Consider the following 27,339-nt stretch of genomic DNA (forward strand, 5'->3'; position numbering starts at 1 on the left):
TTCCCTGTCCGTGGACGGCTATAATTTTAATGACATTTCAAATAATACTAGTCACAAGAAAACAGTAGTATACGTTAATTGTTACGAGCCAACATCGTAACAAATATGCTGAACCAAAAGCAAAAGCGTAAGTGTCTTGTCGCCTCTGCATTCTTCAGTAGTTCCACAATTCTCGGAGAGCATCGCGTCGCCTCAGTGCTCAGCTGTAGCGTCAGCGTCACGTTTTGGCAATAAGAAGAGTGAGCGATAAAACGTGGACGCTTTCCTTTTGCCTTCTTTTTTTTCGGGGTGCCGCTTGCGCGTCGGCATGCACCCCGACGTCCATATACGCCGAACGTTCGCCTAACTCTCATTCATTCGCACTCAGGAAACTGACCACACTGGACCTGTTTTGAAGCGAGTTTCGACGCTGAACAAGTGAGAGTGTGCGAAGTTTAGACATTTTCTATACGAAATAGTAATTTGCCCATACAGTGTTTGTTTACTTATTGATGTGCAGAAACGTTTTGCGATTACGGTTGGATTGCTACTGAAGACGCACGAGCCGTCAGTGCGGGTGAAAAAAAAACAAGCAAATGAAATCTGGTAAACTAGTAGTGCATAATCTGATTTGGTGGTTGACATAACGCGGAAGTGAACCAGATTAGTCGGCAATTATTTATTATTATTCAGAGTGCAAGCGCACACATTGGAACAGCATTTGTTTATGCGAATCGCCAGACCTTCAGTGATAAGATAAAATCACCTGTCTAGTGACAGAACAGGAGTCAGACAAGAAAGTAAACATTTCTAGTTGGTGTTATTTTTTCGTGCAACGTCGACAATACAATCTCGTCGGCGGTGTCAGGTAAAACTAGTTTCTGGAGAACGTGCCTTCCGCAACGTTTCGTTTCGCGCTCCAGTCTCAAATTCTTCAGATATCGAAAGACGTAAGCAGACCGACATGACGGAGGCAGTCTACATTGGCGGCGTTGAAGGGTAAGTTACTCGCTGTGCTATTGTTGCTGCATTTTAAAAGGGAATAATTCACTCTACTATACTATATGTATATAGGTACCTACTTGCTGTCTGGTGAAAATCTAGACATATACCAGTTAGGTACCAATAATTTTATGTTTCGTGCTTGTTTTTGATGGTCACATAAAACAACGGTTGTCCAGAGTAGAGGTTAGATGGTGGTTTCTTGAATTTTTAATTGTTTTTATGGGGTAACTTTCATCAATCTGGTTCAATTTCCTTTTCGTCCTGTCGTGTTTTGGTAGTTACAGATAAAAATTAAGTTAATATTTTTTCGATTGTCAAATTATAAGCTCTTTACAACTAGGAAACCCAAATCTAACGCTCGTCAGTCTGACCCCAGATAACACCTGCACATGTGCAGGATTGTGATGGAAGCGTTGGCGCTCAAGATCCACTGCTGCCAAACTTGTTTTTGATTGTAATACTGTTTTACATAAAACTCACTCACTGCTCTTGGATACAGACGAGTGACTAACTCCGACAGCATTTCAATCATATCACTGATAATTGACAGACGAAGCTACAGGACATAGATGAAGAATACTCGATTCTTATTGTGTCACCTTTGGATAGTTTAAATTTGACATCCAGTGGAAATCTTCGTAAAAAGATCGCTAAAATTGTGCTTGAGAATATTATTGACTAAAAAAGTTCCCAATCCTAATTAGTCAATATCTCATTTCTATTACACTGAGGTACTTGGTTCCATAAAACGAGGTGAATAGAAACAATACTTCTGAACTTGATAAATGTTAGTTCTTGACTACATTCAAAAATCAAGTAAATTTTTGAAACGTTCAATAGTGAATAAGTCCTCCAAACCCATTAATGGGTTCACAGCACTACTGCCAGTTTGTAAAAAAATACAAAATGGAGATTCAAGCTCAAAGTGTTTCCGAGTAGCAAAAAACTTTGCCTATGGAAGCCGTTTTGTTCCACTTCGAGCTTGTTTGTGTGATGTACTGAGTCGGTAGTAAAGCATTTCAAGTTTTTACAGTGCATTTAACTTTTTATGTAAAATGATGCCTGAAACATGTTTTATACATTCTTAGCCCAACCTGGTCAGGACTTACATCCAAAACGGTCGAAGGTTTGTTCCACTTTGTTTTAGGCCGTTTCCTTTTATTTACTGCAGCACCTCTAGTTGTCGTACCGAGAAACTAATGACAGTGTTTTGATCTGGAAGGTTTGTTTGCTTTATGGTGAAAATTTCGTCAGGATTGACGCGTTGAAAAGTTATCCAAGATGGAACGCGAGAGATTAGAAAATATTGTGCACACCTGCGTTGAAAACCCAGCATGGTAATGGTCGGCAAGGCTCTCAAACTACCGAAATCGACTGTGAATACCGTGCTCAAACGTTACCGGAATACTTTGACCGTGGATCGCGCCAATCAAACCAAACGTAGAAGTGAAAAATTGTACCGGAAACTACGAGCGAAGGTTATCAGGGCAGTCCGCAATAATCTTGGGTTCTCCCTGGCGAAAAGGTTCAATAGAGCACATATTACAGTTCGTCGAATCAGTAGGCCGAAATGATTATGATCGTATCATGCCAGCAAACAACCCAATAGGACACTGAAACAAAATCTGGTTGTCGAAACCCGAGCAAGTCCTGACAGAGTACAACGGCTGTATTTTGATGGACGATGAAACATACATCAAAATGGACTTTGGACAAATCCTGGGTCGGAAATTTTACCGTGCTAACTGTAAGGGAAATGATTCAGGTAGATTCAAATTTGTTTCGCGGATAAATTCGCTCGCAAGTTGATGATTTGGCAAGTCATCTATAACTGTGGAAAGAAGACGAAAATTTTCATCACTGGAGCAACCATGAATGGACAAGTTTACAAGGAGAAGTGCCTTCAGGAGATAGTTTTGTCACACGAAGGCCCCGTGAAGTTTTGGCCCGATCTATGGTGGTGGTTAAGATGCGCCCAAAACTTTCCATTACTAATAACTGCCGAAGAGGATCAGCTGGAGGAAGCTCCTCTTGAGGATTGTTGGAACACCATCAAAACAGCCACCAACAGCGTAGCGGAGAACGTCATCTAGCGTGGTGGACGAACCCGACGAAACAAGTGGTTCGACGACGAATGTAGGAGCGTGATAGATGGAGGAGAACGCTGCGTGAGCGGCTAAAATGCGCAGTGTCACTCGTCAGACTGTAGAAAGACACAGACTGAAGAAGACGCAGCGAACCCAAATCTTCCGGTAGAAAAAGCGACGCCATGAGGGCGAGGAGTATGCAGAGCTGGAATAGCTGCATCATTCTCGGAAAACGCTAAAGTTAGACCAGAAACTCAACGCCGGGATGAAGATGATAGAATTCTGACGGATGATCGTGTGGTGACCGAAATGTTCAGGCATTACTTCGATGAACAGCTGAATGTTGCCCAGGCAGACAACCATAGCGGCGAAAATGGCGATCCCGTTGGTGCGATAAACATAGACGACGTGCCAGCCCCAACGAAAGGCGATGTTTGGGATGCCATCAAGCAGCAGAAAAACAATAAATCGGCTGGGAAGGATGGCCCGGAGAAGCTGGCCACCTGTTTGCTTCAACTAATTGCAAGAATTTGGGTCACAGAACAGCTACCGGAGGAGTGTAAGAAGGCGTCCAATTTGTCCAAAGCGCTTTCCCAAATCAGTTTTCGCCGATTCTCACCGCTAGCCAACAGATTTGTGGGAAATTATAACGCCAGCTTCGTGGAAAGACGGTATACGACGGACCAAATCTTTACCATACGACAGATTCTCCACGAATGTCGTGAATACAGACCCTATTCGTCGACTTCAAAGCAGTGTATAACATTATCGACCGGAAAGAAGCTGATTAGACTGATAAAGGCTACGGTGGATGGGACGCGAGGAGTTTGAGGTAGTCAACGAGTTTTTCTATCTTGGCTCACTGGTAACTGAGGTCAATGATACCAACTGTCAGATCAAGAGGCGTATTATCAGCGGAAGTCGTGCCTACTATGGGCTCCTCGAGCATTTCCGGTCGAACAGACTAAGCCCCCGCACGAAATGTAACCTGCAGGCCCGGATTTGAGGGGGGGGCAAAGGGGGCTGATGCCCCGGGCCTCCCGATTCAAGAGGCCCCCCTAGTCCTGAGGCGACCTTTTGCCTTTCTCCTAGAAAGGTATAGCAATCACTGGAAAAACCAAAGGTATGAAAGTGGTACCAATGGCCGAATGTCATATACCACTCGACCCCCTTCGACGAACTGAGCATTTTCTGTATGTATGTATGTATGTGTGTGTGTGTATGTGCAACTTTTTTTTCTCACTCACTTTCCTCAGAGATGGCTGGACCGATTTTCATAAAATTAATTGCAAATGAAAGGTCTAGTTGCGTCATAGGTTGCTATTGAATTTCATTGTAATCGGATTTTTAGTTTAGAGGTTGTGTATCAAAATGTAAAAATCACGAAACATCAATATCTCAGAAACCACACAACCGATTTCAAAAAAACTGGTTTCAAATGATCGGACTGTCTCCAGAACCCTTAACTTTTAAATTTCGTTATGTTTGAACATATGGTTCAAAAGTTATGTAAGGAAAAGTTATCCTGAGGTTGGTTAAACTCACTCATTTTTCTCAGAGATGGCTGAACCGATTTTCACAAAATTAGTGTCAAATGAAAGGTCTAGTTGCCCCATAGGTTGCTATTGAATTTCTATGCAATCGGATTGTAACTTTGTCCGTTGTTCATAAAAATGTGAAATCATATAATGAAAGTAAACATATTGACTTTCTCCTAACGATCACTGGCTAATTAAAAGGTAGAAAAGTGATCCAAGTTGCCGAATGTCATATACTACTCGACTCAGTTCGACGAATCGAGAATTTTCTGCCTATATGCATGTATAGGTGTGTATGTTTGTGTGTGGGTGTGTATGTGCACCTTTTTTGCCTTTCTCCTAGAAAGGTATAGCAATAACTGCAAGAACTAAATGTATAAAAGTGCTCAAAAGGGCCGAATGCCGTATACCACTCGACTTAGTTCGACGAGCTGAGCATTTTCTGCATGTGTGTGTAACGCTCTTCCAATTTCACCCGATTTTCCCAGAGATGGCTGAACCGATTTCAATGAAATTAATTGCAAATGAAAGGTCTAGTTTACCTATAAGACCCTATTGAATTTTATCGCAATTGTATGTGTGTGTGTGTATGTGCAACTTTTTTTTCTCACTCATTTTTCTCAGAGATGGCTGGACCGATTTTCATAAAATTAATGGCAAATGAAAGGTCTAGTTGCGTCATAGGTTGCTATTGAATTTCATTGTAATCGGATTTCTAATTTAGAGGTTATGTATCAAAATATAATAATCACGAAACATCAATATCTTAGAAACTATAGGCGGGGGCCTAGCATGGTTGGTAACGTCTCCGCCAACCACGCTCGACGCCTGGGTTCGAATCCCACTGCCGACATAGGTGTCGATGGTTGTGAGGTGGCGTGATCCACTCACAACCAACTCAGCTGGTGGTCTAGATTCAATCCTAGCCGACACCGGGAGATTTTCTGAGGCGAAAAATCTCTGGGATCACGCCTTCCATCGCATGAGGAAGTGAAGCCGTTGGCGCCGGTCCGTTAATCAACGGGTCGTGAGTTAGGGTCCTGGGTGGAGTCGCCTCTCCGGGCGTCGGTGATTGGCACAACAACAGTGGCGGAAAAAGACCGACGGAAAATAAGCGAGAATAAAAAAAAATAAAAAAATATCTTAGAAACTACACAAGCGATTTGAACAAAATTGGTTTCAAACGAACAGAAGTTATGGAAAGAAACGTGTTCTGAAGACTATTCAATCTCACTCATGTTTCTCAAAGATGGTTGGACAGATTTTCATAAAATCAGTGTCATATGGAAAGTCTTGTTGCCCCATAAATTGTTCAAAATTAAGAGTCATTTCTTTTATTCCGCTAGCTCTTAAGCAATAACATTACGTCAAATTTCATATTTATACTTCAATTACAACATCAATATTTTAGAACCCAAAGAGTGAATATACCTTTATTGGATTTAAGCATTCATGTAAATCTATTTTTACAAATAATAAGTTTGAATGAGAAAGGCTGAGTCTGACCGCTAGGTGGATTAATTTAGGTTTTTTTTTGCTCGTCACCTTCCAGAACAGGTATCGTTAAATGTTTTAAGGAAAGAGGGCCTCACAAACAAATTTGCCCCGGGCCCCCCGCCGTCTAAATCCGGGCCTGGTAACCTGCACAAAACGCTCCAAAACCGTTTGTTCACTAAGGGTATGAAACGTGGACAATGCTCGAGGAGGACCTGCTAGTGCTCGGAGTTTTGGAACGACGGGTACTCAGGACGATCTTTAGCGTTGTGCAGGTAAACGGAATATAGAGACGGATGATGAATCATGAGCTCACGCAACTCTATGGCGAACCCAGTATTCAAAAGGTAGCTAAAGCTGGTCGGATACGCTGGACAGGGCATGTTGCAAAAATGCCGGACAATCACCCAACGAACATGGTGTTTGACTCGAATCCGGTAGGAATAAGACGACCAGAGGTGCAGCGTACTAGATGGGTCGACCAAGAGGAGCGAGATCTGGCGGGGAGTACACGGTGTCCCAGGGATTGAAGAGCGGCAGCCAATAACCGATTGAATTGGACAAACTCTGTGAATCAGGCCATGTCATTATGACGGAATGTCAAATAAAAAATAAACAAACAAAAAATAAACATCCCTGTTATGGCATCTTTAGTATAAACTTTTTTTGGACACGCTTCGGAACGGCGTCAGGAAACCACTTAAACTTTGAACGGCGGAATACGTTTAGTTGCGTTTCATAGTTTTAAAATTAGATGAAACGAGTATAGTTAGTTTCACAAGCTTCATTTCTCTCTTTGCTACTAACGAAGAGAACCAAACGAAGCCCAAAAAACAAACGGGTTGACGAAAATGTAACTGTGAAAGTGAATTTCCACAGTTCAATTTAGAAACTATGTTTAACTTCCCATAACTATTTTTTATAGAAATTAATAAGAGAGTAGGTATCCCAGATGGTCTCGAGGTACGATGCCGGCCTAACAAGCCAGTCGTCGTAGGTTCGAGTATCGGCTCGGGAAAGGCTGTTAGTGTCAGTAGGATCGTAGCGCTAGCCCCGAAATTGTCCTGTACACTAAACATTCGGCTGCGAAGTCTGTGTATAAACAAACAGAAGGTTAAGTTCCGAATCGGAATGTAGCACCAAGGCTTTGCTTTGCTTTTTAGCTATGAGGCAAAACACGTCTCAAAATCGTATTTCGCATTCCAGTGCGTAAGGGCTGTTTGGGATCAAATCAATATTTGCTGTTCGCCAGAATTTTTTGAAGTAGAATATTAACAAAAGAGTTGCTATTACTGCTAGCCTTTTTGAGCCTCTGTATGTAACTTACAGTTACTGAATATTTCGTGTTTTTTACTATCTTGCCTCTCGACCTTTAAATTAAAATTAAAAATATGCACTCGAACCGAAGCTTTTGTCATCATCTTTACTGAGTTTATTCATCTAGGAGTGGGTATTAGTTATTCCGCTTCACCTTTTTAAAATATAATTTCTGAAGTACAAGTATAATTTTCAGATAAATTTTCTTTTGCTTACTGAAAATACACGAAAGGTTCTCCAGAATACCCACTTACCATCACATAAATTGCAACTCTCCACGTTCTTACAGAATCAACTTGGTGCGTTCAATACCATTATTCAATTGAGGACAATCAGGAGGGCTTCAAATGGGTAGCAACTAATAGGATGGCCTGATGTCGTCTGTTCCGGCTGCAGCCTCTGCTGTCTAGTTTCAACCAGATTCCATCAGTTATGTTATTATTGATAAGTATGTAATCTGGTCTGATTGCTAGTGACAATTTACTGAACATGAAAAAATTACTGTCGCCAAATGTTGACAGAGCTTCTTTAAAAAATAAGACACTGTTTATTCTAGTACAATTAACCAAAAATCTTTCTTCTTAAACTGAACTTGTATTACATCGAATTTAAACAAATTAGAGATCTCGATAGTTTTACAATTCCAAATTAATTTTTCAGCCTAATCTTTGCTGAAAAAAATCTCCCAAATCTCCATCTGTTATTGTTGTCCAAGTACAAGTGTTTTGCCGTCGTAGAAAAAAATCATCGCAAACAATCAACAAGTGATAATGTACCCTATATCGTGCTTTTACACTCCACACTATGCCTAATTGATAACCTGCAGCCTGTGGCAGTCTGTCAAGTGGATGACAAAGCGTCATAAAGATTACAACACTAGCCATTGGCAAAAATGATAACGCACCAAGCTTGTTTACTTGTATGTGTTCAGAAGTTCACTCGAGCGATGGGAAATTTAGCACACCCTGATGGTCACTACGTTTCAATCGCCACGACCGCTTATCATTTTGGCTCAAGCGAACTGATAACAGCGATCTTTCACTGTCATGACCATCGAGAGGATTGGTAGTGCAAACGGTAATGAAATTTACATCAACAGTTTTGTTTGTCGATATCGAGTTAGTTATATATGAAGCCTGATAAGTTGCCTTCGCTGACACGAGACTTGATTAAAACAACGCAAAACACTAAATTATAATTCACTCATGCTCAGCCAAAGTCAGCTATCTAACAGATAGATTAGAGAGAGACAGTAATAAAGGCCGCCAGTCCAAGCGGTGAAGTGTTTACCGCCATATGTATAGGCAAAAAATCGTCCTCCTACGTCATTCGAGGCAGTTAATGATTTACGTAATTGGTTTTGTTTTCTATCGGAAAATTGAAGTTCGCGTGTGTGCATTATGACATTGAGAATGATAGAGCAGATTATCGGTAGAATCTTGGCGAACGTTGCAACTCTGTAACAGACGTCGAATACAGTCTTCGGTACTTCAGCTCAAGGTTGTAAATTTGCGAAAAGGCAAAATTGGTCAAAATTTATACTATGGTTAAATTATAGATACCTAATCTATATTTCACCACGATAGAAGAATAAGAACGAACAGTTGCGGCTTCCTACAAGGCTAAATCCGATTTGGCGTGCCTTCTCATTATTTTCCTGCCAATGGTATTATTATAGATAATAACAGTCAAGTACAGATCAAGATACTGTCTTGTTGGTAGTCTACGACTGAGGTATCAAATAGCTGAAAATTTGCGCGAAACTGCAAAAAGAAAAATGTACCAGAAGTTATGTGTTCAAAGGCAGACTGATTTTGACTTAAATAATAATCATCTGTCAGTCAGATGATGCCCAAGGAACTATAACTCAATCAACTACATAGTACAGGCTGTGTCATTTTCATGTCGGTATGTGAACTCTTGCTTGGACGCAAAATGAAGGTTGTTGAAGTTTTCCTGATGTGTTTTATTTTCTGACTTATTCTCCATCCAGAATAATGCGCTACTTTTTTTTCGAGTGGTATTCCTTGCCACATTTTAAACCGTGGAAACAAGAAATAGTCAAACAAGGCTAAATCTGACGAATACGCAGTGTGGGAAACCAGTCCGAAGCGGAATTCTTCCAATTTAGTGGTCGTATCGTGAGCAAAATGAGCGGAAGTGTTGTCTTGGTGAAAGAGCTCTTTTTTCTTCCCAATTGTGGCCGTTTCTTCTTGATTTCAAAGTCCAATCGATCTAATAATGTACATCAACATTGTTTATTGATTGGTTCGCCATATTTAAAGCAGTCGATATTCATCGACGCATTGCGAACCCAAAAAAAATACTGGTCAACACTTTACCGGCTGATTGTTTCAGTTTTGGGCGCCCGCCGTAATGCCTGTTTCGCGTAATCAATGCCAGATTCTCCGCTGAAAGTTTGACACGAACAATTGGTAAAGAACATGGCACCCAAACAAAAAATGACATGACCAGCGCGAATAGAATATAAAATTAGAATAGAATTTACCAGTGCGTCTTGAACTGTCCTACAGATCAGACGTTTTTTCGGTTGCTTGTGGACTGGCCTTTGACTGCCTATAGCTTCAAAGTTTGTGTTTTGTCAGTGTGTCTTTTAAAGACTACCTGAAAGTTATTTCCCATCAGTCTTTCTCAAGACTACCTACTTTTGAATTTAACATTTGTTTTAACTTTTTTCGTATCACCTGGAATGGCTGGACGGAAAAAGAAACCTCGCATCGCTGCGGGGAGGAAAAGAGAGGCATCTCTTTCTGACACTTCGAGTGTCTGTAGTGACAATCCTTTTGATATTTTGCCTGAGCAAGAAGCTGGTGAAATGGAAGTTATTAATAATGAAACTATACAAAATATAAAATCTTTAAAAAAAGAGAAAGTTCCACCTATTGTGGTAACTATTTCTTCTGAATTTAATATATTCAAAAAGGAACTTTCAACGTTTGTTTCTGACGTTAAAGTTACCTATCAGATTGGCCGTAGAGGTGAATGCCGCTTATTAGCCGACTCAGTAAAGGGTCGTGATCGTCTTGTTCAGTATTTAACTGACAAGATGTACAAATTTTTTACATATGACACCAAGAACGCCAAGCCGTTCAAGGTTGTTTTGAAAGGTCTCACCAACGATCAAACCGTTGATGAGATCAAACTTACTTTAACAGAATTACTTGGCATAGCCCCTACCCAAGTAATTCTAATGAAACAAAAATCACGAGGCGAAAACAGTCAGAGAACTGGAATTTCCCTTGTTAATTATTTAATTCATTTTAACCGCATGAGGTTAACAACTTAAAATTTTTTGAAAAAGCACATGCTTTGTATAATGTGCGTGTAAAGTGGGAAACTTATAGGAAGTATGGCGGAGGTGAAAAGCATATCACCCAATGCCGTACTTGCCAACGTTATGGCCATGGTTCCAAATTCTGTAACATGGACCAAAAATGTCTTAATTGTGGAGACTCTTCTCACAAAAAGGACACATGTCCTGTGAAAGAGAGTAAAAATTTTCGCTGTGCGTATTGTAACGGCAACCATATGTCAAATTTTTATCAATGCCCAGTCCGTTTAGCAATTGTTAAGGCAAGGCAAGGCAAGGTAAACAAAATTCAATTTCTCAATTAAAACCAACTTCAAACAAAATTCTCCAAGCGTACCAGTGACGCATAGTTTACCTACTCCTTTGCATACCCGTTTAACTTATGCACAGGTTACAGGTAGTTCGAACATTATACCGCCTAGTGTTGGTAGTTCGAAAATGACCGTTAATATGGGTAAGCAAAACACACTAGAAAATAATTGTACACCTATTACTCCAGCTAATATTGCTGCCGAAAATATTTTTTCTAATGTCAACTGCCTGGGGCCTATTACGGCAGGTAAACTTTCTTTTTTGCAACAGGCAATGTTCGATCTTATGAACGCCATGTTGCAGGCAAAATCAATGTTTGAAGCCATTCAAATAGGCACAAATTTTACTATTAAAATTGTTTCTAATTTAAAATTTAGCAATGATTTTAAATAAAACAATTAAAATATTAAATTGGAATGCTCGCTCATTGAAGGCCAATGAGAATGAGCTTTTTAATTTTTTAACAGTAAATAATGTACATATTGCAATTATTACTGAAACATTTTTGAAACCTAACAAAAAATTAAAATATGATCCCAATTACGTGGTTCATAGATATGATAGGATTCAGGGTTCCGGCGGTGGAGTAGCAATTGTTATTCATCGCCGAATCAAACATCGTGCTCTTCCCCATCTTGAGACGAAAGTTATTGAAACTTTGGGAATTGAAGTTCAAACTGAACTTGGGATTTTATTTATTGCCGCAGCATATTTACCATTTCAATGCACACGCGAGCTCAAAAATTATTTTAAAGGTGATTTACAAAAACTCACCAGAAATCGTTCGAAATTTTTCATAATCGGCGATTTTAACGCTAAACATCGTTCATGGAATAATTCTCAAAGTAATTCCAATGGCAAAATTTTATTCAATGATTGTTCTTCAGGATACTATTCTATTTTGTCTCCGAATAGTCCTACATGCTTTTCTTCTGTAAGAAACCCTTCAACAATTGATTTGGTGCTGACAGATCAAAGTCATGTATGTAGTGATTTGATCACACATGCTGACTTTGATTCTGACCATCTTCCAATAACTTTTTCTTTATCACATGAATCAGTTTTAAACCCTATGAGCTCTGTTTTTAATTATAACAAAGCTAATTGGGAAAGATACAAAAATTATATTGAGAGAAATTTCAATAATGAGCTTGATTTGCAAAACGAAGTGAATATTGATTCCGCTTTGGAAGCATTAAAATGTGCAATTGTTGATGCCAGGAATTATTCTGTTCCAAAGGCTCAAGTGAAATTTGATTCACCAATAATTGACGAAAATCTTCAACTTCTAATTCGTTTGAAAAATGTCCGCAGACGTCAATATCAACGTTCTCGTGACCCTGTTTTTAAAACTATTTATAAAGATTTACAGAAAGAGATTAAACATAGATTTACTCTTCTGAGAAATCAAAATTTTGAGACTAAAGTTGAAAAATTGAAACCATATTCAAAACCATTTTGGAAGCTGTCGAAGATTCTTAAGAAACCTTCAAAGCCTATTCCAGTTTTAAAAGATGGTGAACGTTTTCTTGTATCCAATGAACAAAAGGCTCAAAGACTTGCTCAGCAGTTTGAAAGTGTTCATAACTCAAATTTGTATTTTGTGAGTCCAATTGAAAATGAAGTCACACGTCAATTTGATTTAATTTCTTCCCAGAATTTTTTACCTGCAGAAATAATTGAAACTAACTTGAATGAGATTAAATCAATTATTAAAAATTTCAAAAATATGAAAGCACCTGGTGACGATGGAATCTTTAATATACTAATCAAACATCTCCCTGAGAGCACAATGGATTTTTTAGTGAAAATTTTCAATTACTGCTTCAAAATTGCATATTTTCCCAAATTATGGAAAAATGCAAAAATTACTCCCATTTTAAAACCGGATAAGAACCCAGCTGAAGTTTCAAGTTATCGACCAATCAGTTTGCTTTCTTCAATAAGTAAACTGTTTGAGAGAGTTATTCTTAACAGAACGATGTCACACATCAACGAAAATTCAATTTGCGCAAATGAACAGTTTGGATTTCGCCATGGGCATTCTCATCAATTGCTCAGAGTTACTAATATGATACGAGCTAACAAATCTGAAGGTTATTCCACTGGAGCTGCTCTTTTAGACATAGAAAAGGCATTCGACAGTGTTTGGCATAAAGGTTTGATTGCGAAATTGCAAACTTTTAATTTTCCAATTTTCCTAATCAAAATTTTAAAAAAATATCTTACTGATCGAACTCTGCAGGTTGTCTATCAGAATTCAGTTGAGAGTATACAAGCCAAGTGCATCAAATATACGAGATGTTTATATCCTCTCATTAACAGGAATTCTAAACTTTGTTTAAAGAACAAACTTTTGATTTACAAACAAATTTTTAGACCAGCAATGCTTTATGCTGTACCGATCTGGTCAAGTTGCTGTTCAACAAGGAAGAAAACGCTCCAAAGGATTCAGAATAAAATTCTGAAAATTATTTTGAAGCGTCCTCCTTGGTTTGGTACACTCGAATTACATAGACTTACTGGTGTTGAACCATTAGAAGCTATGTCAAATAAAATTATTAACAATTTTCGACAAAAATCGATGCAATCCTCAATTGCTACGATAAGTTCTCTTTATAGCCAATAAGTTAGTTGTAAGTTTACTTCCCCTTTTCTGACAAGTAGGTTTAAGTCCCTACGAACGATAAGTCCTAATTGCGAAAGCAAACAAATCCTAACAATTAAAATTACAAATTTCTAACAGTGTTGAGAAGTCACCATTTGTGATTGGACACACATACTCATTATTTACTAATATTTATCATAAATACTTAAGCTACTAACAAATCCCCCCTTAAAAAAAAAAAAAAAAAAAAAAGAATAGAATTTACCTGGGCCCAGGTCAGATTCCTATCGACTTCTTTGATTCCGTTGTTGCCACGAGCCTCTGGGGCTGCCTCTTCTGCGATGTAGCATTGGCCGATATCGTATCGATACTTACGGTATCGATACCTTGGGGCCCAAAATATTGCTATTTTTTATCGATGCAAGTGACTTTGATATCAAGCTGGATCGATACTTTTGCCCCGGTATTTTTTCGATACTAAAGAGAAATTATAAAATCAAAGAATATTATTGATTGCTACGAATTGTCTGACGGAAAAGCCTTGTTGAAGTGCGCGGATATAATCCATCGCGTTAAAGTCTTTTACAAACAGTGCAGAAATTTGGTTTGTGCTCTTTTTGTAAAAGACACCAACAGGATTAAATATACCCGCTCATTTCTAAGGTGGTTTTTCATGCCTCTTGCGAGAAAAATGCTGCCGAATTTGGTAATACTGTCTGTGCAAAGCAAAATCGTAAGCGCCGAGTTTTTGCAAAAAGGCAGGCAATGAAGAAAAAGAAGCCAGCATTATCGTGCTGCCCTATATTTCAAATAAGGCCGCACACGCGCGTATGTCATTGCATTGATTTGGGTGTGTGACATATAATTCTGTCACCACTGTCCTATTCTGGTAACATAAGTCTATTGACCGCAGGGATACAAAATATGCAGATTTGTTTTGAAAACGCAGATTTTTATTGATTCGCAGATAATTATATTTTTTCCAGAGTTGTCAGAGTTTCTTTATATTTACACAGACTTTGTCAACATCTGTGAAAATTTTTGCAGACTTTTGCCTGCGCGAACGTATTTTCCCAAATCACAGACAATTTTTATTCAGACTTTGAGCAGATTTTGTCGGTTTTTCGAATAGTTGCTTACATTTTTCAAAAACACCTGGCATCTCTGATTTTCCGTATTAATGATCAAGAAAAAATGGTAGCTTTTCATAGACCTGTTTCGAGTAGCAGGCAGAGTATCGATACAGCTGGTATCGATGCTCTGCCCTCGGTATCAGCCTGGCATCGATACCACCAGGGAAAAGTTATCGATACTCAAGTATCGATACTTCTGCAATTTTCGGCCAATGCTACTGCGATGTTCTCCTGGGTTCCAGTCCAGCGCTTGCCGGCAGATTTTGTTTCTGCTCCTTTGAAATGTGTGGCCGACCCACCCCTACTTTTGTTTCCGAATTTCTGCTGCTATCGGCTTCTACTGGCATCGGCGATGGAGCTCGGCATTTTAAATCTAATCGTGGGGCTACCGAGCACATATAAGGCATAAGTGGACAAAGACCTGCAGCTTCTGTGTGACACACACCACGTCTCGCTGGTGTATAACAGCACAGATTTCACGTTTGAGTTGAAAATTCGGATTTTGGAGCACAAGCTAATCTGATTCGATCTCCATACGGTACGTAGACTCACAAAAACAGCTCTAGCCTTCTTGATTTTCTACGTACCGATAGCCGATCATATAAACAAATAAACAATTCTTCGTACCGATGTCTGACGCTATCTGGCTGCCGAGCTATTGGAAGCTTTCGACTTTCTCTACTAACTGCCCTGTTACTGTAAAGTAGGATTGTCCACTTTACATCCAACGATTTGGTTTTGTTGACGTTAATGTTGTGACCAGCCGCCGAGGAGCGTCGAGTTTACTCTGCATGTCAGATCGCCGTTGTGCTAATAATGCAACGTCATCAGCCAAATCGTGTCTTTCAGGTGTTTCAGAACACGAAGAATTGCACCTACCATGGTCTCGTCGATAACAATGAGTAAAAAAATACAGTAAAAATATACATCGCTGCTCCACACCGGCAACTACCCGACCATATTCGGTCGTACAAGCCATTTACTGCGCTTCGATAAGGTTGACGATTTAATCTAGGACTCTTTTGCGTTTCGAGGGGCCCACAGATTTTAGTGGTTAAAGCTTTTTCGTAGTCAATGAATACCAAATATAGGGATTACATTAACCTACTCCTGGATAATGCGGATCGTAACAATAGTTGACTCGGAGTTGACGCGAGTGATACGTCGCGCTCTTGGCGGACCCTGCCGATATGTTGATGGCTGGTCGGCTGTCGATACTTGGAGAAGTTGTTCGAAGAGCTCAAACCAGCGTTTCAGCTGGTCAGTGGAGTCGGTAAGTAGCTGTCCGGTCACATCTTTCATAGGCATCCTTGGAGTCATCCTAGCTCCACTCGCTGCGGCTCTCTCCTTTTCATCAGCCAGGGAGTTTGCCTACGTTCGCTCATCCCCTCTCCAGAGCCGAATACCGTTAAAGGGTTCCGTTCTTGGCTCCTCGGGTTTTCTCCCGCTCTATCGCAGCTTTTGCGTTCTTGTTGCTCTATGTTACCTAAGTCCGGAATATCCCCTGCTCTGATCATCAATTTTCCAACGAACGATCTCTTCGCAGATGGATCCTCTAGTCGGCGTGTGTAATATTACCAATCAAAGGGTGATGATCAGACACAATGCCGAAGCTACGTTTATTTTGGACATCAAAAAGACTCCGTCTCCATCTTCAGCAAATGAAGATGTGGTTGGTCTGATTCTCGGTATGTTCATCACGGGATACCCACGTAACTTTGTGCACTGATCAATCGGGTTCGCTTCCGAAGATCATAGTACGTATTATCGGAGCCGATCTTTGGATTAAAGTGGCCATTGTAGATCTTGATGTCGCCTCGGTAGCATCGGTTAGGGCATAACATTGTATTATAGTTAGGTTTCGAACCCGTGTTCTGAATCTAGCCACAATTATCCTCTCATAAATTAGGTTCACACCTAATAGTCTGTGCATAAGCGCTATACAGGAAACCAACTTCTCGGTGGTGGAGATCATTTTCACCTCATATGCACGACCAGCTGTGTCCATGTTTTTCAGCTGGCAGTCGATTGTGGTCACATGACTCGTGGAAGCGTGATATAAAATTTGTGAGGACCGGAGCCAGGTTGCCGCTTCTTCCAGGTTGTCAACTCACCATTTGAAGTCCGGGAATCTCTGATCCTAATTAGACCGCGGTCATTCAACACGATTTCACGAATCGTATTGGGTATTTTCCGGCGTGACTGCCTTGTTCGGTCTTCCTGGGCGTGGTTCATCGATTGTTGATATGAGATAACGACAAAATTGAGCAAATCAATACTTTACAATTAAGTTACCTGAAGCAGATGTTCCGTAACACTTATTAAACCACTGCTTCGCTTAAACAGTATTAAAACATCATGAGAGACCATTCTTCGTACCCAGGGATGACGTGTCTTTTTTTTTTTTTGAAATGTCTTCCCACTCCACGAAAAAATGCCTTCACATGTCTTCCCACCCAAAATGTATGGTGAAAACCGGCCGAGGGCTGTGCAGTACCTACTAGAAAATCGAAAGATGTCGAGCAAAAAAGAGGTCACCACATCCACAAATTACGGATGTTTTCACATATTTCACAATATCTTACTTTTTCTTCACGAATTTTACAATGTTTTCACTTTGTCTTCACAAATAAGCATGTCTTCACCGCTGGGTAAATGTCTTCCAGTTGAAGATATATCTTCCAATTTGGCATCGCTGTTTGTACCAAATTAAATTTCAATAGAGCAATCGGGCACTCCAAAGTTTTTTTTACAACGGCTGCTAGTCAACTTTTGTTTGAGTTCGTCTTTGTCCGTCCAAGTCCGAAGTTTTCCTGAGGTTACGGGCAATTCAAAGGAAAGCATCCAGAAGCGCAGTTCCCGAGTCGTCACTTGGATGCAATTGAAATTTGATCCAGCTCCGGCGGTAGACGGTGCCCTCACAAGGTGGAATCAAACCGACAGACAGGTCAAGTCAATTTTTTTGATTCGTAGCGGTTATTCTGGAGAAGCAAACGGCAGCTGGAAACGATCAAGAAGCGGCTGTTGGCCAAAGAGAGAAAAAGGGCAGGCCACTTGAATTACAGAAACATGCTCTCGATCAAGAAGCTCTCACAGGCTGGCGGTTGTCAGACCTCACGGAGTTCAAGAAGGACAGTAAGCTGTAGCATCTTCGTATGGACCATGTTTGTTGATTTACATTGAACACTGAACAACCTTGCGAAACACGTTCTCATGGTTTTGTGAAGATGCTGGATTCAATTGGTTTTGCGATGCATGTGCGAAGCAGTACCGGTAGCCGTTTGATGGTGCTAAAGAACGTGTAACACGACCGCTAGAACGTATTCACTTGGAAGTGTGTGACCCGATCAATCCGCTGGCACATTATCTTGAAACTTATGCTCTTGCAGTCGCTCTGAAAGGACTTATAATTCAACAGTTGGATGTAAGACGGTTTTTTTGCATGGTGAACCTCCAGAGATAATTCACATGGCCAGTTTGCTAGTTGAAGGATACCTTGTATGGTCACAATCCAGCTACCAAAAGTTGGAAAGAGAAGCTGAACCAAGTACTAATAAAGCTTGGGTTCAAGAGATCACAGCATGACTATTGCTTATAAGGAAAACGATGATGTTTAGCTTGTTATATACGTGAATGACCTGTTTGTAACAGGTGTAAATGTCGATAGGTCAAGAATGCTGCGATTTACGCGAAAAATTATTTTAATAATGAGAAAAAATGGTCAAGTAAACGTTGAACTATATAGTCGGAACTGTGAGCAGTAAGACGTCAACAAGCTGCGGCTAGTCGCCACCAGGAGACAAACGCAATAAAACAGCCATTGAGGCTGGAGCGAAAATACGGTTGAAAGTGTAGCAAACATAATAGGAACCGGTGGAAAGCGCCAAGATTTGACCGCTAACCATCTTTTGAAATTCAATTATCTACAAAAATGTCGGAGAGAATGATTGTGCTTTGCAGAAAAACTGTAAAAGGCTAAAACTGTAAAAGTTCCAGGAGAATAGTTAGTGAAGTGAAGAAATCGGGAAAGATAGACTGATCGATCAGGTTCAAAGCTTCTTAAAAAAACATCTTCCAACCGACGCCCAACCACCATTTTGTAATTCCCCCCTATTATACTCACAGGATCTCTTGTTGCTTTATGAAACTTGTTCGAATCCGTCTCTATAACCTGGAGTAGTTATCCCGGCAGTTGGAGTTAGTCAGTTCAAGGGAGCGTCGCGGCCTATTAACAACGGTGGTTGCTAAGCTAAGAGAACAAGGAATCTGATCTTCCTGATTTACCACCAAGATGTGAGAAATCTCAGTTTTGTGACGATACAAGCATTTTCGTAAGGCCCGAATACACATACGGCGTAATGACGCCTTCTCCATACAAAATAAGGCGGGATAGCGATCACGCCTTCCATTTTGTATGGAGAAGGTCTCATTGCGCCGTGTGTGTATTTGGGCCTGTAGAAGGAAGCCTTCGTGTCATATGCAGTAGGCTGCAAAAAAGTCTAGATATATTTTCTTCGTATTCGCAGAAATGGAAGATTTCTCCTAATGCATCAAAAACACAATTATTTATTTTTCCTCACAAACCAAGAGTTTCTTTTCTCAAACCCACTGATCATCATGTTGTTAAGATGTACGGTGCAATCTTAAATTGGTCTGATCAAGTTAAATACTTAGGGCTAATTTATGACGAAAATTTTACTTTTCAAGGAGCACATTGAGAATATCCGAACAAAGTGCAATAAATAAATGATTGTATCCTCTTATCAACAGAAATTCTAGACTTTGTTTCAAGAATAAACTGTTAATTTACAAACAAATATTTAGACCAGCAATGTTATATGCGGTTCCCATCTGGACAACTTTTTGTACAACCAGAAAGAAGATGCTTAAAAGGATTCAGAATGAACTTCTGAAAATGATATTGAAGCGTCCTCGCTGGTTTAGCACGAATGACCTACACAGGCTTACTAATGTGGAAACATTAGAAAATATGTCAAACCAAATTAAGTTCCGACAAAATCGTTGCAATCCTCAATTACAACGATTAGCTCACTTTGTAGTCAGTAAAATAGGTGTAAGATTAGATTAAGGTTTAATTTTAAATTCGTTTTTTGACGTGGGACTACGTCTTTGTTTACTATACTGGGATGCATTCTGTAAAATTGGAAATGAAACTGGCAAATGTTGCGTCAGATTTCGAACGTTAATAACAGCATAACCACATGATGGATAACAATAATCGATATGTTGTTGGATAGATAAAATGTATAATAATTTTATAACACGCTAGTTATCATTATTATTTCACTGCTCAATATGTTGTTGGAGAATTGATAAAATTAACAGGGAAACTTACGCGAACAAGAACCAATTACATGCGAGCATTCCTAGCACAGACGACGTGAATGGACACCATCCGTTCCCGTGTTATTCTCTGTATCGATATCGATATAAAAATTGACAGAGTCTCCCCGTCCCAATAGGTCAATTTATTTTTGCTTCTATGAGCTTAGACTTAAATGATGTCTCGAAGGTAAAAGTTTTCCGAAAAGTTTGAAACAATCCCCACTCTTGAACAATTTCTAAACCTGCTTTCAAAACCTAATAAAAACTGATGTCTTGAAAGGAAACATGCCGCTAAAAGCAGTATCAGTACCAGTGGAGTAAAGAACCGCAGGTCTTTCGTCATCTATGATTGCAGCGGTACTCTTCTATTCGTACATTTCAGCGGTACACTTCTATTCATACTGCAGCGGTACTATTCGTATTGCAGTGGTACACTTTTGCTCGTACATTTCTATTCGTGTGCAATCGAGGAAAAACTGCAATGCTGCTGTTGATGGTGATTGAAAGTTTATTTATTTATCTCATAATAATTGCCATAAACTATTCAACAAGAATTGTGAATTTTTGCAACGGATATTTATTCAATTTCATCTTCGATATTCAGTAAATAATCGTGACCGGATAGTATCGAAAGAGTAAATTTCAAATATACACATTTATAGAAGAGTAAAAGCCTGCGAATGCTAGTGAATTTTTGGTTTATTTACTAAGATTCATTAGAATCTCTTTTTACATTTCAAAATTGTTAGATGATATATTATTACTCAAAGCTCTACCATAATAAACGAATGTATATTAGCAGTCTTCGTAATACAGCGAATGTAGTTGTAGGTAAATGAAAAAAATTGTCAAGCAAAAAACAAAAATGGAATTGTTGATTGTTACGGTTTTTTGGCTGGAACTTATTAATAATTTTGTTAGACATATCTTCTTATGTTTGCCAATTAATGAACCTTTGTAAGAGCTTCTATATTATTTTGAAAGTAAGAACCATATTATAGATTTGATTTAATCAGAGTAAGTATTTTTGGATTTAAGTATTATTGGATTTGGTTTTAGAGGATATAGAGTTAATTTTGACTTTGACGCATTACGAGAAATTCTTGGTGCTTTTCCAACAAGAATGATATGCTTGTGCCTTGTCAAATACATGTTGTTTGCACAAAAAAATACTACAGGCTAATACTCATATCGCCAAATATATACGATATTCTTTCGAGTGTTGTTGAATATATTTTACTGAGCAAACACCTTGATTCTGCCTGCAGGCTCTGTATAGTTTATAAAAAAAAATCCCCTAATTACAGTGTTTAGTCCCACGTCACCATTTCATACAACCCTAGGGCTGTATACCTTGTAGTATTTTTTTGCTTGACAAGTAGATTCATAATTTTCCCACAATTACATTCACTTAACTTCAGAATGGGCTGTCCCAAAAAAAATCGATGTTGAAAAAGTCAAGGTGCTCAGCCCTAAATTGAAAGATAATGTTATTCATAGCATTTTTGTAGAACATTTCGACTTTCCAAAAAATTGTTTTCGGGTTGCCCAAACGTGATCCATGAAAAAATGGCCATATATTTTTGTATTTTTGTGGGATTGTTTTTAAATATTTTGCATGGTTTAGTTCAGCATCGCATTCAAATATTTGATTCACAGAGCTCATTGAACATCAGAAAAAAATGAATTTTTCTCATAATTTTTGGATAAAATCCCTCAAAAACATTTTTTGAAATTTTTACTGCAAAGCGGGATTCAAGACAGTGCCGAAGCAATTACAATCTTTTAATAAAATAAATAAATAAAAATTTAAAATGTAATAGTGTTGATATGTCACCGTTTGTGGCCAAACACACAATAAAAATTCTGAATAAATATTAATAAATATATAATTCAACACATGCCCCTAAGAAAAATAAAAGAGAACAAGGAAACTTCGGATGTCGGAGAAAGGGCCCCAATTAGGAAGCAGTAAAGAGATGAGGTAGAAGATAGGTAATCATAAAGCAGGAGTGCCGATGTGAATGAAGAGAGTTGTTGAGACGAATTTAAAGTATTTTATTGATCCTAGAGCAGGGGTCTCCAGACCTTTTGCTAGGCGGAGCACTTTTTCAAGACAAAATATTTGACGGAGCACCTGCATTTTCCAATCAATAAGCAAAGGAATAATCGAGATGCTAGTTAGAATACAAGTAACCTTAGTGAAGACTCGTTCTCAACCATGGTTGTCCTATGCTACCTGAGGAAGGTTTCTGTAATCGCCTATTCTTCCATTAAGGGCGGCAAATAACTGCTTCTGATTCGGAGGGAACGGCTGAGATATTAAATGCAGTGTCTCGCTAGTTATATCCAAGACGGCGGCCCTGTCGCGAGACTAAGGTTCACGGCCCTGGTAAGGTAGTATACGATACCATAGGTATTTGAACACGCCAACGAAAAGGGACCATGATTTGAAACTTGGTAAGCCTTTTTGGGAGCCCCTGCCCTAGAGCGTTAGCCGACTCTGAGGCGGTGTAGAGGGGAGTCTCAGCATTGGTGGTTCTACTGGCCTGCTAGTTACATGTTGATCATGGGAGAATAGCTCATGGGGGACGGGACACGAAGCATATGGATGCTAGGCATATGGATGTTAAGCATATTATGCTAGGCATACAGACGCGAGGCATAATGGATATGAGGCATAATGGATACGAGGCATACTGCCAAAAGGCATAACGGACGCAAGGCCGAATGGACACAAGGCCGAATGGATGCGAGGCCGGATGGACGCGAGGCCGAATGGACACGAGGCCGAATGCGATGTTGTACGATCGCATGAGATCCAATTATGTAGTTCAGGTGTTGATAGATTCCTAAAGAGTTTAAGTTGGGTATAATACTTTTCTTGAAATCATACGGCGAAGACGCATTTTCGAGGCGGCACTAAGCCGCCGTGGTTTCCGCAGTCCAAGCCGGCCTCCGACCCGCCGTCGGAAGCGGCGGCCTCTCGCACCCAAACGACTGATCTACTGGTTTGCTAGATCTACTCAAACAGAGTTTCCTTCCCTTAGTTAAGTCCGAGCGAGCGGTAGCGAGTAAGGACAGCATTCGCTCGAACAGCGAGTCGGCCGAAGGCCGCGAGTGTATTGCTTTGCAAATGACTCTTTGAAGCGAAATACATGTTATTTAAAGAAGGCTGTGATGATGATGACGATAATAACATATTCCGCATCACTTCCTCTTGGCCTTTTGTCCTTTCGGCCTTATATGCATTCGGCCTTGTATCCATTCGGCCTCGCGTCCATATGCCTCGTGTCCGTATGCCTGCCGTCCATTATGCCTAGCGTACTATGCCTCGCGTCCGTATGCCTCGCGTCTGTATGCTTAACGGGGTGTCATCAGCTCATGACGGTAGAAGAAGTGAAAAAAAAGCTTCACGATGACGAATTATGACGAGCTGCGCCTCTTTCAAGCTACTACTTTTGCACTTATTCAACCTCTATACGATAACTGGCAGCTCACATTCAAAAAACAGCTGCAAACTGTTAAATTACTGCGTTCACGCTCATTCGACTGATGTACAGTAATTCATCAGTCTGCGATTGAATTTGTAGTTATTCAATGACCTTTCAGCTTAAGTTACAAAACCAGCTAAGTTACACAAATACTGAGTTGCTGATGTACAGTAATTCATCAGTCTGCGATTGAATTTGTAGTTATTCAATGACCTTTCAGCTTGAGTTACAAAACCAGCTAAGTTACACAAATACTGAGTTGCTGTTGAACAAGCATGGAACTCAACCTTTATTCAGCTATTTCAGATAAAATGATTATTTAATACAGTCGTCATGTTTGTTAAGAATGGCTCCAGTGAGTGAGATGATAATGAGAAAAGGAGATCATTTTTTCGCATAATCACATTAATACTGTTTACCTCCTCACTAATCATCTTACCTTTCTCTATCTTCCCCAGTGGTGCAACACACTCGAAGCTGGTAATCTTCGACCAGACCGGAAAAGTGGTAGCCTCAACGAAGGGCCCCGGCACCAACCACTGGATGGTAGGCATTCCGGAGGTTTCCAAACGAATCGACACAATGACACGTGATGCTAAAGCTCAGGCCCATATTCCCGAGGAGCACAAGTTGGCCGCGATGGGACTGTGCCTAAGTGGTGCTGAACAGGATGCCACCAACAAGGAGCTGGAGAACTACCTGCGGACACACTATCCGAACGTTTCCGAACGATACATGATAGGCAGTGACACAATCGGTAGCATCGCGACGGCATCGAACGTTGGTGGAATGGTGATTATTTCTGGTACGGGCTCCAATACGTTGCTGAGAAATCCGGACGGGAGTACTTACGGATGTGGCGGATGGGGACACATGATCGGTGACGAAGGTGGAGGTAACCTAGTCATCGTTTGACACAATTTGGCATTTTAGAAATAATGGTTTTTATTTTTTCAGCCTGGTGGATTTCGAAAAAGGCTATTAAAACAGTGTTTGACCACGAAGACAACCTTCACCGCAGCAAGCTGTGTGTTGACCGGGTATGGGAGCTTATAAAGGAGCACTTTGGAGTTCAGTCACGTTTAGATTTGCTGGACCACTGCTATGCTAAGTTTTGCAAACCTACGTACTCCGGATTGTGTGCAAAGCTTGCCAAATGTGCTACCGTAGAGGGTGATCCACTGTGTCGAAAACTGTTCGAAGATGCTGGCCAGGAACTGGCCCGCTCTGTTTGTGCCTTATCGCCTCGCATCAGCCCGGCACTAATCAGCCAGTGCGGAGAGGTTGACATCGTTTGTGTCGGCTCGGTGTGGCTTAGTTGGGACCTGCTGGAACCAGGTTTTACGAAGGAATTAGAAAGGGCCCAATTTAAATACGATCTGAAGCTACTGAAGCTGACGAACACAATGGCTCTGGGGGCAGCCTATCTTGCGGCAGATACATTCGATATGGAATTACCGAGAGATTATTCCGAAAACTATGAGATCTTCTACGGTCATCGAGCTGTGCTCAACGGAAGCACGAAAGAAAACTCGAATGGGACTAATGGAACTGCTAACGTAAGCTCTAAAGACACCGCTAATGGTAGCAGCAATAGAATTTCCAAAGGGACCCACGGTACTACAAATGGGACTAGGACTTGAACGTTTTAAAATGTTGAGCAACTGGATTGTTACACCGAGAACTGAGATTTTTTGTTTAGGCAACATATGTTATTTGTTTAAAAAAATGTATTAGAAAAATTAAAGGCACAAAAATGGGCTAGTATCAACATATACGAGTCAATGTATTTACACCTACATAAAATGAAATATTCAATGTCAAACTACACCGATTTGTTTTATTTAACGCTAAGCTGTTTACGGATCCTCCAGAGTAACCTTGACGGTCATTTTCTCCACTCCTCGGTAAATGATGATGCTCAGGACGCGATTTGTGCCTGCCAACATTTCGTACACGTCAGCGGAGTTTTTCACCTCCTTACCGTTGATACTTGTAATTATATCCCCCGGATAGAGACCTCCCCTGTGACAAACAACATTCAACAACAACATCATAAGTAAAATTGTTTTGGTATCACATTCTCAGGTGTCAGTGAATTCTGTGTCATTTTGTGATATAGCTTTACTGAAATCTGAGACGGCGCTACCACGGCTCGATTGTTACTTACACATGTGCTGGCGAACCTTGAATAACTTTCCACACCAGAATACCGCTGCGTACATTTTCTGGCACGTTTTGGCTTCTCTGGCGCAGCTCTCGAAGTATTTCCGGTGTCAGCGTAAGCATCGTAATGCCCATGTACCGACGAACCGGAATCTTCTCCGTACTAAAGCCTCTCGATTTCCTCCGATCGGCTCCCTTCTGTAGAAACTCCTTCGCGTGGTCAATCGGAATGGCAAAGCTGATGCCCGGCGTCACCTTCATGCTGTTGATTCCAATCGCCTCGCCATCCAAATTAACCAGTGGACCACCCGAATTGCCGAAGGTAATGGCCGCATCGGTTTGTATGTAATTGATATCCTTTCCACGTAGGCCCAGCTCTTGCGAGGCTCGTTGTGTTGAACTGACAACACCGGCCGTCACAGAATTGTTCAGTGACAGGGGACTGCCCAGTGCGACCACCCATTCACCCGAGCGCAGTTCGGCAGATTTACCAAGTTTCATCGCCGGTAGATCTTTACATTTGATGCGTACCGTTGCCAAATCAGAATTCGGATCCACATCCTCAACCGTTCCGGGAAAGGTACGGCCATCCAGCAACTTTACTGTAACCAAAGCATTTGGTTTACTTATCACCACATGCGCATTTGTCAAAATCAAGCCATCCTGTTCAACGATAAAGCCAGACCCATTTGAAACCGTCACCGGCTGTCCCGAAAAGAAATCGTAGTGTCGTGTGTCCTTGATTTCAATGTATACCACAGCCGGTGCTGACACATCCACTACGTCCGCAATAAAGTTATACATCGCTCGACGCCCTTTTAGATCCTTTGCAAACGCAGTGGCCGCTTGCACTCGTGGAAACAACGAAAAAATTCGACTCTCATCACTTTTCCCATCTTGGGTTGCTCCGAAAACAAGTCCCGTCACAAAACCAGCAAAGGAAGCCACAAGCTTAATATTTGTAATTCTATTGTCATGCTGGCTGCGCTCTCGTTGCCGCTGCTCGAAGATCGTTGTAATTGATGCCGCAGTTTGGGATCGCCGAACAAATGAGCAGCTGATTGCTCGGGACGAACGAATACTACATATGGTTTGCCTTATCAGTTGCATTGTGCTAGGACGTTATCAAAATAGTACGGTTGCACTTCCGGGCGAAATGTTTGCCTGTTGATTTTTTACTATAACATTGTGGAATCAAAACAAAATAGTGCAATATTTACTATCTCACCTGAGTGCGTGTCATCCCAATCTCCACGCAATCCCGTGCAAACGTCGCAGACACAACACACACATGGTTGCTTTGATTGCTGTACAAAATTGAAAAAAAAACTGTTTTGTGGTAATTTTCTCTGTACGTAGTTTCTGCAATCTATTTAATGTATAAATATTTTCATTTTTTAATATTCTTAATATGTATTCTTAAGTTATATTTAAATTTATTCTATTAATTCAATTTTGTTTCGAAAATAGAGATAACGAGAAAGAGGGCTTGATGCAACCCTGGCAGCACAACAAAGCAACCAACTGTC

General features: G+C 40.4%; 2 protein-coding genes across 4 annotated transcripts; one reads left to right on the plus strand and one right to left on the minus strand.

Moving 5' to 3' along the window:
- The first annotated feature begins 337 nt into the window (after positions 1-337).
- LOC129731496 (N-acetyl-D-glucosamine kinase) lies at positions 338-25,472 on the plus strand. The gene is made up of 3 exons (XM_055691562.1): positions 338-978; positions 24,103-24,539; positions 24,602-25,472. Exons 1-3 carry the CDS (start codon positions 944-946, stop codon positions 25,285-25,287), a joined length of 1,158 nt encoding a protein of 385 aa, XP_055547537.1. The 5' UTR covers positions 338-943; the 3' UTR covers positions 25,288-25,472.
- LOC129731482 (serine protease HTRA2, mitochondrial) lies at positions 25,401-27,293 on the minus strand. Of its 3 annotated transcripts, none has more exons than XM_055691551.1 (3): positions 27,031-27,293; positions 25,815-26,974; positions 25,401-25,669 (listed from the first exon to the last, which is right to left on the minus strand). In XM_055691551.1, the coding sequence occupies exons 2-3, from the start codon at positions 26,918-26,920 to the stop codon at positions 25,504-25,506; spliced, it is 1,272 nt and encodes a 423-aa protein (XP_055547526.1). In that variant the 5' UTR covers positions 26,921-26,974; positions 27,031-27,293; the 3' UTR covers positions 25,401-25,503. The 3 variants fall into 3 exon arrangements, with proteins under 3 accessions (XP_055547526.1, XP_055547509.1, XP_055547518.1); XM_055691534.1 differs by having other exon boundaries at positions 27,039-27,292; XM_055691543.1 differs by having other exon boundaries at positions 25,815-26,988; positions 27,039-27,292.
- Positions 27,294-27,339: the final 46 nt, after the last annotated feature.

This window comes from Wyeomyia smithii, chromosome 1, assembly GCF_029784165.1.
Source record: "Wyeomyia smithii strain HCP4-BCI-WySm-NY-G18 chromosome 1, ASM2978416v1, whole genome shotgun sequence".
Lineage (NCBI taxonomy): Eukaryota > Metazoa > Arthropoda > Insecta > Diptera > Culicidae > Wyeomyia > Wyeomyia smithii.

Coding starts and splice junctions, on each gene's coding strand:
- LOC129731496 (XM_055691562.1), top strand. CDS start 944: ATGACGGAGGCAGTCTACATTGGCGGCGTTGAAGG. Junction 979..24,102: donor TACATTGGCGGCGTTGAAGG/GTAAGTTACTCG, acceptor TATCTTCCCCAG/TGGTGCAACACACTCGAAGC. Junction 24,540..24,601: donor GATCGGTGACGAAGGTGGAG/GTAACCTAGTCA, acceptor TTATTTTTTCAG/CCTGGTGGATTTCGAAAAAG.
- LOC129731482 (XM_055691551.1), bottom strand. CDS start 26,920: ATGCAACTGATAAGGCAAACCATATGTAGTATTCGTTCGTCCCGAGCA. Junction 25,670..25,814: donor CAAGGTTCGCCAGCACATGT/GTAAGTAACAAT, acceptor TGTTTGTCACAG/GGGAGGTCTCTATCCGGGGG.